Source organism: Hypanus sabinus, chromosome 18 (genome assembly GCF_030144855.1).
Source record: "Hypanus sabinus isolate sHypSab1 chromosome 18, sHypSab1.hap1, whole genome shotgun sequence".
In the NCBI taxonomy this organism is placed as follows: domain Eukaryota; kingdom Metazoa; phylum Chordata; class Chondrichthyes; order Myliobatiformes; family Dasyatidae; genus Hypanus; species Hypanus sabinus.
In genome coordinates this window covers 11,290,663-11,304,708 of record NC_082723.1, presented here as the reverse complement: position 1 = coordinate 11,304,708, position 14,046 = coordinate 11,290,663, and the positions used below count along the sequence as shown (strand labels likewise).

Here is a 14,046-nt window from a genome sequence, read left to right as displayed (position 1 = left end):
CCGTTGTTATGCCAGCCAAAACACTTAATTTCCATAAACACATGGTAGACTGTAACTCCCTGCATTTCACTGGCTGGGAATTCCCTTGGAGCAGCACACTATTTTCCCACAACACCAACCATACTTTTGCTCGGCTGGCAAAAGCCTCCTTGAGGAAGCCAGTTCAGATCTGATTTACTAGGAGCCTTTCCACTGAGATACTTGGAACCAGTTGTCAAAATTGCAGAGCAAATTGAATGTTTATATATGTTGCACATTCCAAATATGTTAAAAATTAAGCAGGTAATTAAGATGATAAATTGCTCAATAAATTAAAAAACAGGCATTAGAAGAGACTTAATCAAGAAACACAAACTATTGGAAACATCCCCCTCTGTCAGAGCTCTTCGTCTGTTCTTTGAAATGAAAAGTTTTGCTGAATCTACATGAGGTTCAGTTTGTCAGTAGGCTGATTTGCCAGCACATCTGATGGGATTCTATATGCCTGCATCTGCCACTTGACTCCACAAGGTGATCAGCTGGACTTCCTTGTGTGTTCCGGCTTGCGTGGGAATCTCAGACTTAACCACGGCTACTGAAGTAGATGCCAATATTTCTGTGCGCGGCTACAAAAGCTTTTGTGAAAACTTCAGTCCATTTCATTTTAACAAGGAAACAATTTTTTTTAAGTGTTGAAAGTGGCACCTTGGTAAGAAAGCTAATAACATTTGAGAATTAACCAAATGATGCTTTAGCATGTGTACTTGTCAGCAGCATGGCGAGGGTGGCTGCAGGGTGCTGTTCCTGTGTTGGATGATTGAAAAACTGGGTCCATTTGCCTACGTTATTTTACGTAGTGTATCTTAGATGCTGCTGGTGATCATTTCTGGGTCAATTTGTGAACATTGACAGAGCTGCTCAGGTACTTTTTCACCTGCATGCTGCTGTTTGCCACTGTAAATCACATAGCTTACAATAGCGGGGGTCACACTGCACACATTTTCTCTACTGCTGTCAGACATTGAATATTTTGGGGGAGGCTACTATCTTTCTTGTTATTTCACAAGAAAAGTCACAGTATGTTATTATGTAAGGTTCAGGAGTGAGACTAGGATTAAAGATTGCTTATAGTCATTACTGCTTCTCACAGCTGATTTCTCAAGTTCAAGTTTAATTGTGTATTAACCATACATGAATACAGTCAAACGAAACAGTGTACCCACTGGGAGCAAGGTGCAAAACAGCCCAACACAGCACAGGGCACATACAGCACATTTTAGATATCAGTAAAAAAACTCACACAAAAATGATATAGTCCAAGATCCTGAGTCCATGAACGTTGCAGCAGTCTGCAGTGGAATATAATGCAGCTTGCTTTCTGTTAAGCAAACACTAGGCGGCAGCACCAACTTCAGCTTGGACACTGTGCCAGGCCACCTCCAGTGTTCACTCCAGCTCGAACAACTCTCTCCTGGGCAGCTGTAAGCAGGCGACACCATGGCTTGAGGCCTAGAGCTCACCACGACTGAGGTCACGCAGTTCCCCTGCCATCTGCCCCTCCTTCACTTTCTCTGTCAACGGGCTACTCACTGATGGGGGCAGATCTGAGGTACTTTAAGTTCTTCATGTTCAGAAGGGTCTTGTGATTATTAAAACAAAACTTTTTAAAAGACAATAACACCTTTGGTTGTCCCCGTAGAAGTCATCGCGATCAAATGGGCTGCCATCTTATCAAGATTTCAGTAACCAGTCTTGCAGTAAATAATTGACTGCGTTTCCTTTCATGTTTTTTTTTTGTAAAACTTGTGAGATTCATGCAGTGGTCACTGATCTCTGAAACGGCAAAGAGTTCACTGTGAATTGCACGGACTAAGAGTTTCATAGCTGAAAGCCAAGACTTATTGCAAATGCTAGTGCTTCCCATCTTGTCCACTTCTCACAGTTTACTGTCTTTACCACGTTAAAGAGGTCAGCCATTTCTCAAGGAGAGGGGACTTCAACTACTTTTTTATTTGGGTAGCTCCAAGCCCTCCCACTGCTTTCCCATCATACGGGTATAGATGTGTATGGAGGCACGTTTCTTTGCAAGCTGGCCATGAAGGTTGCACTTGCTGGGCTATGTGTTGGAAACTATATAAGTTATAACACATCAATGCAAAAGGTTACCTGGCAACCAACAATGTCAACTTCAGTACGGCAACGCTGTTCCATGAATTTCTCATTCTTTATGCAATCTTTACATTAAAATAACCCATAACTGCTTTAAAGCTACAGTTTAGTGCGGGGCATTCTCTAAGCCACAGTTATTTACAATACATTTGGCCAGGAATTGGATTATTGGACAATGTAATCTCTTGATCATCTGCCATAAAGGTGATGATGACACACTGGGGCAACTTGCTAGAGAAAAAAATACGTGTGCTGTCATCACTCCTTACCTTTCAGTCAAAAGAAAATAACAATGGCATTCCAGCCAATCCCATGGGATATCACAACTCCAACCACAATTTGCTAAGACTATCTCTGCTGATTATTTTTTGTGTACTTTGTGATACATGGCCCAACTCAGGATAAGGTGGATACAATTATTGTCCATATGCAAAGCTGATTAATTAATGCTTCAGAATCCATGCACAATTATTGCTCTGTCTAATCCTAGGCTCAGTGGGTCATTAATTACAACATTTAATAATTTTTATGACATCTAAAAGTGAAAGAAATATTCTGTTTTTTATTCTTTCACCAGGGTGAGCCAGGATTCATGGGACCAATTGGAGAACTTGGAAAGATTGGGGAAAAGGTACACCAACTGATCCTTTTTCTGGGAATACCATAGCAATTATCAGAAATATCAGGCATATTGAGACAAAGATGCAATTTATTCTGGAACGGCTGAAAGCAGACACAAAAGTCACCACAGAGAGGAACTAAAGGCAATTGTGATAAAAGGACGCATTGCATTAGAACGTTTGAAAAAGGTGTAATTCAGATAGTTTGTATTAGAAAACAAAAACTACTCGTTTGGCTCAATAAGTTGTTGCCAGTGTTTATACACCATATAAAATATCTCCCTTAAACCTTCATTCAGTAAACACAAATATATCCCTCTTTTCCTTTTTTCCTCATGTTTATGTGTTGACATGCTGGTCCTCCCCAGCTTACAGGTACCTGACCTGCATACAGGCCAGATGTATGGATGAGTGTTTGGGAGACTGGCAGGTTGGATTTGTCTGTTGCAGGCACCTTCTCAGTGCGTAGCAACATTTCTGCTCTGAATCGTTTTGGCCACAAACAGTTCCCAAGAATGGAACCTGCCTTAACCTGAGAGGACCTGCCTCAAAAGTCAGAAGCTCATGGGTCTATTCCTGGAGATTCGTGCACTCTCGTGGCATTCCCATGTAGTAGTCAGGGACAGCTGCATCACCAGAAGTGCGTACTGGCATGACAGGATCTATTGACATTTGCCAGTTCCCCAGAGACATTGTGGGTCATCAATGTGTAGGAAGACGAGATAAGCAGCAGGGTTCCTAAAGGATAAACAGAACTTGTTGGGGCTCTCTTGATGCTTCAGCAGTTTACAACATTGCTGTTTCACCTTGCATTATCTATCCTATAAAGGCTGAGATTTCTGAAGTTTCTGATCAGCTAAGGGAGAGAAACAAATTCAGAGTTTCAGGTTGATAACTTTTGAATACAACCTTTCTCAGTTATGATGAAGGATTATCCCCTGAAATGTTAAATCTGTTTTTCCCGATTGTCATTGTTCAAGCTGCTGAATATTTCTAGTTTTCAGTGTGATGACAAAGGGTTTTGGTCTGAAATACCTACTGTTCATTTCCCTCCATAGATGCCATCTGACCCACTGAGATCCTCCAGCATTTTGTGTATTGCTCCAGATTCCCAGAATCTGCAGTCTCTGTTTGATCATGCAAGTCTCCTTAGACTAAAGGAGTAAGAACAAATCAAAAAGCAGATTTTGTACAGACAGCTAGAATCAGATTATGTGATTCTCACACAATTTGTGCAATTTTAATGATGTTTTGGGTTATGCCGAAATCACACTTGCAGTATGTACCATTATACTTTCTCCTCCCATCATATTTCATCTCTTCCTCCTATTTGGGCTTTATTTTGCCCCCTTGCCCTCTCTCCATCTCAGTTTGAAATACATTAGATCTCTGATGGTGAACACATCCCAAGAGCATCAGTCCCAACTCACTGAAGTCACAAATGTCGGAGTATTGTGTAAATTGTATTCTGGAATTTCCGCTGAACAGTGCCTGCTCTTGTTCCTGCAGGGTGATCGTGGTGAAACAGGTCCTCCGGGCCCTCCAGGAGTTAAAGGAGCAACGGTAAGGAGTAGAGTTGTTGTCTCTCTATCCTCATTGCTTTATAGCCCCTTGCCCTCTCTGCATTCCTGCTCCTATGTATACTGAACCTCTTTAGTCTGTCTCCACAAATCCTCTGCATTCCTGTCTTTTCAACCCTCCCTTTTTACTTCTTCCTCCTTCCTCCTGATTTGTTTCACCACCCATTTTCTCTTTCCTTCTTCTACCACACCTGATCCCATTCGCCTTGTTCATCCTTCTGGTTCCCCTCCCATCTCCTTTTCTTCTCCACTACCCCTATCCCTCCATTATATTTCACACACACTACCAACTTTTCCTCCTCTTGCCCCTTCACTGCCCTCTCCTTACCTCCTCATTCCACTCATACATCTCTTCCACTTTTCTTCTCTACACTTACACTTCTTCCCATCCTTACTCCTCTTCTTTCCCCTTCTCCATTCTCCACCTACCTTCGCTGCTCCCACTTTCCCACCTCCTTTGCTCTCAGCTCTCCTTTCGTTCTTACCCCTCCCATTTTTCTCTCCTTTCCCTGCTCTTTTCCTTCCTCTTCTCCTTTTGCTTCCCTTCCTCCCCTTCCACTTTATTCCTCATCTTCCTTCTCCTGCTATCTTTTGATTTTTTACCCTCTTTATCTCCTCCCATTTATCTCTCTCTCCATTTGCACATTCCCTCCCCATGTCATTTTAAAAGTTGTGTTTTCTGAGTCTCTGGTCATAGTTCCCCCCCCACCATTTCAAAGCCAATGAAAGATAATTAGCTTCATGATCTTTCCATAGATTGCAAGGTAAATGATAATGCCTACTCTTTAAAATGCATCTTCTGAAATGCATAGATTCTATCATTATTAATTATCAGGAATTCAAAAGCAAAATACCTCCAATGCTGTAATTCCGAAATAAAACAGGAGATGGTGGAAACACACAATAGTCCCTCACAACATCTACAGAAAGATTTAATGTCTCATTAGTCCTGACTTTCCCATCAACAATGATGAGAATTGAATTGTTCAATATTTCCAGTATTGTCTGTTTGATTTTAATAAATAGGGTTAAAACTAGGCCTAAAAATATCAACTAGTTATGCTCTTTAAACTTCAATAAATCAACAGAAATGATCTGTATTTTGATGCTGACATATCATCAGTGGTGTGACTTGGGGTCAATGGGGTGTTTCAGTTTTTCAACATCAGACTCTGTCATCCAGGTGACCCAGCCAGGGTTGGTCAGGCTTGTGTCCCAGCGGCACTGAGAAAAGGAGAGTTCTTACGTAATTTTTCTGGCCATCCTGAGAGGCCATGGGTGGACACTGTACCTCATGGGATAGATCCTGAGTTCCCACCTCCAGATGCCTTGATGGTCTTCTGGCAGTTGTTGCTGTCAGGACCTTTTTTTTAATCATCTTTAATCAGCCCGGAAAATCAGAGGCAGTTAAACAGTTCAAATAGAACTAAGTATTCCAGAAATGTATTTTAAAATATCTGCATTTACTTAAGATACCTTAAATTGCTCAAAATAAATCAATTGAAAATTTGAATTAACAGATCACATAACTTTGCTCACCTTCTTAAGCTAGTGATATTCCTCGGCTAGGGGAGTTTGTTTATTGGTGAGACCCGAGAAGGAGCAGGAGATCACGTGTGTTGGCATCTGAACTTTGGCTCACCTCTGATCTGTGTATTTCAGTGGGTAGCTACGGAAGGCAGAGATGTGCTGACCCCTGCACCACAATAGGGTGATGGTCCCTGACATAATTTCCATTTACAAATAAGTTTAGGCCACTTGTGTTCAAATCTTGGCTCTTGGCGCTTTAGAAATTCTGTTGCTTTGGAGATGAACAGAAGAGATTTTCCAGAAAAGTTATATGAACAGGCAAAGTCAATTATGTTTGGAATTTTGAGAAGCTAGAATTATTCAACTTGCACCGATGGTTATATGAATATTTCGTAGATTGAAGATTGTGAATTATTGTGCTAAGAGTGAATCAGCAGAAATGGTTTCCAGTGACAAAAGAGTCTATAACTATTAATAATAATAATACTTTATTGAGCCTGAGTGGGAAATTCTTTTGTTACAGCAGCAACATTTAAAAACACACTTAGCAGTGTGCAGACTTAACTAATAATAAAGTACAGGATAATAATATACAAAATAATAATGTACTGATGTAGACTAGAGGACATTGGTTTAAGTTCATTGGCATATGAAATTGTTATGAGGAACTATACCTTGCAAAATGAGCTCTTGTGATCTGAAGCTCTCTGCCTGATAACAGTGGTGGACCAGTTTCATGAATAACTTGCAAAAGAGAGTTGGATAAACATTTGAATGGACTGCATTTACAAGTCTCTTGTGGAGAATGTAAGGAAGCTAGATTAATTGGTAGCTCTACCAAAGTCACAATGGGACAAATATTGTCCTCCTGCTTCAGATCACTCAGTGATTCTGTTGCTCTCTGACTATAAGGGAAAATGCCAATTCAAAATTAAGTATATAATAGATCACCAGCATTGACTAGCTAAAGGAAAGATTCATATTTCAGGTGGATCCTGGCTGCATTTTGAATTTTCTAGCAGCTTATGTAGTTCACTAGCAAAATTGTCTTTCATAAGCAGAATAGTCTTGCAAGAGTTTTTTGACAACTTTATACAGCCTACATCCTGGTGATAAAATGCTCCATCTGGTGGCCAAAGTGAATATAAATTATCATGAATGACCAACTCAGTCAGAATGGCCTTGCAAACAGGGGTTTAATTTCAAAACTTTTAGTTGAATGCCCGGTATTCCTCATTAAGTCTCAGTTGGTTCTTCCAACACTGAAATTATATCTTAACCTGCAAATCTTAGCTTAACATTGGGAAACGATTTAATATATCAATTCATTGTCCTAATTTGTCTTAATTCCATTGTTATCTGTGAAAGGTCAGTCTAGTGACATAATTAATCTTACAAACTAATCATTTATTAACAAACCACTGATGTGATGTATCAAAAACATCACTGTTAAAATATACTGCATTTCAATATTATGCATGGTCATGTTATCTGCCCTGTATTCAAAATTAAAAGGCAGAACCACTTGAAATAGTCTTCTTTTTTGTTTTGAAGATGTTAGTTTTGAATTTTCATTGTGATATTCGAATACACTGAGGTGTCAGTAAATAAGCTGTCATGTGTGACTCTCCACATATGGATGCCTATTTACTGACAAGAGAGACGTCAAGTCTATTTCCGTAAGGACGTGAGGATTGGAAGCCAGACATCTTCCCACAGGGAAGTGAAGAGAGTAGCTTTTTTAGGCCATAGTACTGTTTTCTCCAACTGACTACAAGGTACTTTTATTGTATTTTCTGCTCAGAAAAGTAAACTAGCAAAAAATAAATTGGAAACTAAGAAAGCAGAAAACCTTAACATCCAAAAGTAATGGCTAAAATGTGTTTACATATCCAAATTGAAGGATTGAGCAGATTGAAATCATTCAGCAATTTTGTGCAGAGTTCAAAGTGGGATAAGTTTCATCATTAATAAGGATTGACCTTCTGGTACTTGAGCTTTGTGTAATCTGGTGCCATTTTCCTGTGGTCCTGTTAATCCATCTGATGTCAGTTGTAATGTCCTACCCAAAAACTCTCACTGATGAAATTTTCAACCCCTTTTGGCCATTTCTCATAGAGAGCATTTAATAATGATGAAGGCTCAAGCTGAGTATCATTTGGTGGTCAGGCACATTTTCCTGCAGTAGTGGCCAGTGTTGCGTATTTATCTGCCAGAAGCCACAAAATGATTGATCCAAATTGAAATCCCAGTAACCACATCCAAAGGTGAAGTCAACAAAATTAAGTGGTGACAAATTCCGAATAAAATATTGCAAATATTCATCAGGTGGTATTATATATCATACAGTACTTGTTGATAAGGGCAACGTCTACAAGGCGGTAGGGTATGACTCCTTTCTATGACTACCTGCACTGTTGGGATTCTGCAGTGCCACTAATGGCCCCTTGAATTATGAATGTAAAGGTCACATTTATTAATAATCAGCTGGAGATTTTGACTTTTGCACTGAAGCTGTGAGCATCAAAGTGCTACGCTAATGAATCTCATTGGAGCCAACCTACAAAGATCCTGAAGCTAGGGTTCTGAGAATTAGGGTGACCACGACGCGGACTTCAAGAGAAATGCAGAGCACATACTGCACTTGAAATTTGCCTAGAAACCACATGAAAGTAGCTCCACTGCTCTCAAAGTCAATGTCAGGATCTCCCTAACTTTTAAAAGACGCCTCAGGATTCTTAGCAGTCTGTATAACATGACCTTTACCGATTACAGCTGCATTGGTCCTTTCTGTTTTTAGAAAGAGTATTTGGCTGCAGGACTCCCAAAATCACAGACACACATAATGGACACTCACGTCCTTTCAGATAGCTCCCTGGCCATCTCCTTTCATGCGTCCCTTATGCTTATGAAAATTGGCGGATGAGCACACAGTTGTTGGGTTTCTGCAGGTTCCACTTCCTCCTGGAGAGAACTCTGCAAAGTCTGTCCCCTTATTGAAAAATGCATTCATTCTCAGTCACCACGCTCCAGAAAAGTCATGACTGTAATGTGCCGTGAACTTCTAAGAGATATTTGCTCAAGCTAAAGTCATGAAGAAAGTTGTCATCAGTGTAGGCAATTGGATACATAACATGCTGTGTTTTGAAATAGAGGACCTTTGGTGCTGTTTTGGATCTCCTCATAATGAATTCCGTGATATTTTTTAGAGCTCTTTGAAACACTGCTGTTTTAAAGCCAGAAAACAGTGCAGATGAATTTCTGCTTTATGTTTTATCTTCTGGCCAAGATAGATTAAAATTATATAACTTAATAATAAATAAATCCTGCATAAGAATGGCTTAGTTGAATAGAGGGTGTTTGCAGCCAAGCCAAACACGTGCCTGGTAACACAGTCTGTTGGTAGATACCTGCTTGGCAATACTTGATGCATAGAACTGATATTTATCCAGCAAGGTAACAGTTAATCTGCTGCTGCTGGTCATAGCAATTGTCCAGTAAATTGCATGGAACCAATCCAAAAGGAAGGGCTAAGATTAGAAATAAAAATCTTTTAGACTTCAGTATGTGTCTGCCAAAACTGGAACTGTTTCAGCACAGCCAAGATCTCGAAGTCAAAGCTGTTGAAATGGGCATTTAAAAAACTGAGAACTGCTGCCACTAATAAACACAACATAATATTTGCTTTTATCCTATAAGATGTGGTTAGGTTCATGCAGTTACAGTTGGAGGACAATCATGTGATCTTGTCCTTAAACATGAAATGTTACAAAGAGGTAAGGTTTATATCCATGATTCAAACTACAGATTTATCCTGATTATTTGTTCCACACTAGTTCTTCATGCCAAGCGGAGGCCAATGTTTTCCCCATGAAAAAGTGAGGGGATAAATTAATGAAATTTATGTTCAAAATTGTTTTTGTCAGCAATTGTTCAAAAATAAGCAAGGAGTCATTAACCCAAATTCCCAGCCATGTTTTCTCATATGAGACCAAACTAGTGTTTATCATAAATTTTAGCTCAAAGGAGTCCAAATGTCAGATATAGGAAGAAAATGAGTGAGAAAAAAAGTGAAAATTACTTTGACTTGATTTTGCTGAAGAATGTCTGCTGTTATTAATGTGTAACTCAGCTATCATTTTAGGAAATGTTGCTGGACATTTTGAACCATTCTGCCAGAAGATTTGTAAAATGGCAATTCTTGTTTAATCTCTCCATGAATTATAAATTAACTACCCCTAAAACTTGCTACAGGAAGCTAAATCTAATAATTAACAGATTAAGTACCCATTCAATGACATGATCATTGTTAATAATTGACACACAGGTTTATTTGCTTGAAAAGTGAAAGGCGATTATCCTTCCTTTCAGTAATGATTTTATTTAGGATTTTAATATGGAAGTATAAATTATTACAATTACTTTCATTCTTTTCCTTTCTGTTACATTTCTATTTCTTTATCCATTCTTTCTATCCCATGTTTTTGAGTCATTTGCCACTGACTTCGTCAACTCTAATTCACTCTTCATTTCAGACCTCTCACCCTCTTTTTGCTCAGTATTTTCGTGGACTGTGGAGACAGGAGACAGAACATTTCATTCATCATTCATCAAGATCCAAGTAGCTCTTTTGTCTTCCCTCTTCTATCAAGAGCTCATGGTCTGATACCTCTGCAGCAAACACACATTAAGCTTCCTATTAATACAGTCCAAAAGGATGTGATCTTGTCTCAAAATCTGGACCAATAGACATTTTTTAAATATATGGGCAGCATAGTGGCATAGTGGTTAGCACAACGCTTTACAGTACAGGTGATCCAGGTTCAATTCCCGCCCCTGCCTGTAAGGAGTTTGTACGTTCTCCCCGTGACAGTGTAGGTTTCCTCCTAATGCCCCAGTTGCATTTTGAATCTTGGTGAACAATGCAGCAAATGGTTTATCCATTTAACCCACGAAAATATTGAGCAAGAAGATGGAGAAAGTCCTGTAAGGAGTTTGTACGATCTCCATGCGACCACAGGGGATTCCTCCGAGTGCACTGCTTTCCTCCCACAGTCCAAAGATGTACCGGTTGGTAGTTAATTGGGCATTGTAAATTGTCCTGTGGTTAGGCTAGCATCAAACTGGGGGATTGCTGGGTGCCACGGCTCGAAGGGCCCACTCTGTGCTGCATCTCAATCAATCAATCAATAGGTGGGTAAACCAACTAACCAAAAAAATCACAATTGCCTGTCCTTTACAACAGATTTCACAAAAATATAGCTATGCTCTGTCTCAGGTTTTGTTTGTTTCTAATGATCTGCATTTGACTAGCATCAAAAATCTTCAATCACATTTTAAAGTATCATATTTCAACAAATCCCTTTGGACTGGATTTCATTCCTGCTGATTTAAAAGCAGAATTCAGTGCTCCTGATAACATAAATGTGCTAGGTTTTCTAAAATTGACTCCTTCTACCTTAGGCCACGAACTTATCAATCACCCCTCATATACTTGAAGTACATATGAAGAAGTTAAGTGCTGTAAACGTTGACCTTATATTAATTTTAATTACAATAAAATGAAGGACTGGGGAGATCCAGAATTCTCTATCATAATCTGCTTGATTTGGCCAGATGTAAAATGCCACCTCTATGTTTGATTAAAGTTGATTATGGCTTATTTCCATTGGGTATCAGTGTGTAGAATTGTAAAACAGTATTTATCTATGCCCTTTGGATATATTCTCCCATGTTCTGATTAGTCAGCGCATGAAGAGATGCAGGGAACTTGGGGCTAGAAGGAAAATGGATCAGCCATAATGAAGTGATAGAGCAGGTTCAATGGGCCTAATTCTGGTCCTATCTCTTATGGCCTTATGCTTAGGGATTATAAATATCATCAACAATTAAGGTGCCTGAAATTAAATAGACATATTATTGATATTGTGCCTCATCATAGTTGAGAAATGCCTTTACAACAATGTCATCAACAATGATTTGAAGAATGACAATTTGAAGTTTTAAAGTGGTAAAATACTCAAAAGCACTTAGCAAGCAGACTAACAAACAAAAGCAAAAATTAGGTTTAAATCAAATGGAAAATATTATGGCTTTGTTGTTTTACTAAAACATCAGTTTATTGTTATTTGTCCAATTTATCCCACTTATGTGCAGTCTTCCATTTGTTGAGAGGAAATTCTGAAAAGCCAGTCTTTTACAATCAGCTACTATACCATCTGCTGTAAAGATGTATTAGGTATAGTTAACAAAAACAGTTTTTATGTTTGAAAAAAAGGATATTTGGAATTTAATTTTAGTCAGCATCAGGTTTCATATCATTGGCATATGGTGTGAAATTTGTTAATTTTACAGCAACGGTACAATGAAATACATGATAAATAAATACAGAGAAAAAACTGGGTTACATTATATATAATATATACACACTTAATGTAACTCAGTTTATATATATGTGTCTATTAAATAGTTGAGTTAAAATAGGTAATGCAAAAATAAACAGAAATAAAAGAGTAGTGAGTTAATGTTCATGGGTTCAATTATAATCATGGACTAAATTTGTCCCTTTTTTGTTAAGATAGATTCCTATTTTGTGATACTGAGGTACTGTACATGGTATTTTCATCTCCAACTCTATTGTCAATCTTATAGCAGCCCTGGAGCTTTCATCTCATATTGCTGTTTGGATGGAAATGGATTAAAAATAGCCAACCTTACTATTTTCTGCTCTGTGAACTAAAAACGGAAATGGCTATAAAATCTGTGCAAATGAGAAATAACTTGCAGACGTTCTAGGTGAAAGCAACCATAAAAGATTGCCCAGATGTGTTCATATCATATGGTGCATGCATCATGTTATTGTGGTAAATGATTTATTTCTACCAATTGACACACTTGATAGGTGAGATAGCAATGTGAATTCCTTTTAATTCATGTCTTTTTTTTTGCACTCTGTCCTGCCAAACCATTTCCAACCACATTCTGCCTGACGATGGAAGTCTGACTCAATGCAGTTTAAGAGTTTTATGTCAATATACTTCTCAGTTCCTAACTGGAAGTTGTGAGCAGAAGCTCAGGTGCCCACCCTGAAATGCTGAAGGATCATTATTAATGCGGGTGACTATTTTTAGAATTGTTGAATCTGTTTACCTGATATCCTTTCAATATGTTGATAATTGCTGTGTGAGTGAGGGCATTCCCTCACTGCCTACGGAACAGAACACACATTCTGTGTATTTATTGTCTTTTGGCTAGGAAAGTGGGATTTAGATTCTCCAGTCTTCACTTGCCAGAAAGAGGTCTGGCACATTTCAGTCTAAGAGAATCAAGGAAAGTTAAAAGACAGAAATGTTTATTGAAAGCAGTTTCTTTCACAGGAAATGGCAACAAATTGAAGGTTGCACTGACGGCCAATCATAAATGTTAGTGAAAACTTTATTTCACACTGAACACCATTTTCTATTTCCTTCAGATATTTACTGAAACTTCTGTTCTGTAACCTTCAAATGAATGAAGAAATGTACTTAGCAACATTTCCAAATTAAAATACCATAATCTGCATTAAACCACATGTAATATCATCAAAGATCTTAACTATTCCAATTTGAAATAGAATATGCTTCTTTTGGTTAGTCACTTCTTCCAACCTATCCAAAAATGAATTTGATTAGGTGTAATTGTATATTCTGCTGAGATTGGTTCAAATACATATGACTCAATGATTGTACGTCTTTGATTTATTAGTATGCAGTGTTTTCTTAAACATTTATTTTCTCCATCATCTGCATTCCAATCACTGCTTTAAGAAGTCTGCAAGAAATCTGTTTCATGTGTACATCCTGTGTGAAAGCTTTAACCTGCTAGCTACTTACATTGCGATTTGTGGGATAAAAGAAACATTAAGATCCAGATGTTGAAAAATGAAATGCATTTGTAAATCTGCATTAGCTTCTTGGAATATATTCTGTTTAAATAACTATTAATTGCCTTTCAGCTTCTCTTTGCAAGCATAATATCTATAGTTGCTCTCTTTAACATTCTCTATGAAAATCATTCACAAAAATATTTTCAATTTTCACATAAGTTCAAGGAATTGAAGAAAGGGAAAAGTAAGAAAGACACATGGAAATTTAGTATCTGCAAAACTTCAGTGCAATAAGAAATCACAA

The 14,046-nt window shown here is 38.3% G+C and overlaps 1 protein-coding gene across 3 annotated transcripts in view; it reads left to right on the top strand.

Annotated features, from left to right (window-relative positions):
• The window catches only part of col27a1b (collagen, type XXVII, alpha 1b), a 591,032-nt gene that overhangs the window by 366,909 nt on the left and 210,077 nt on the right, over positions 1–14,046 (top strand). For all 3 annotated transcript variants that reach the window (XM_059993655.1, XM_059993656.1, XM_059993657.1), the window contains 2 exons: positions 2,726–2,779; positions 4,278–4,331. In XM_059993655.1, the coding sequence (XP_059849638.1) occupies positions 2,726–2,779; positions 4,278–4,331 (108 nt within the window). The remainder of the gene's footprint in view (positions 1–2,725; positions 2,780–4,277; positions 4,332–14,046) is intronic.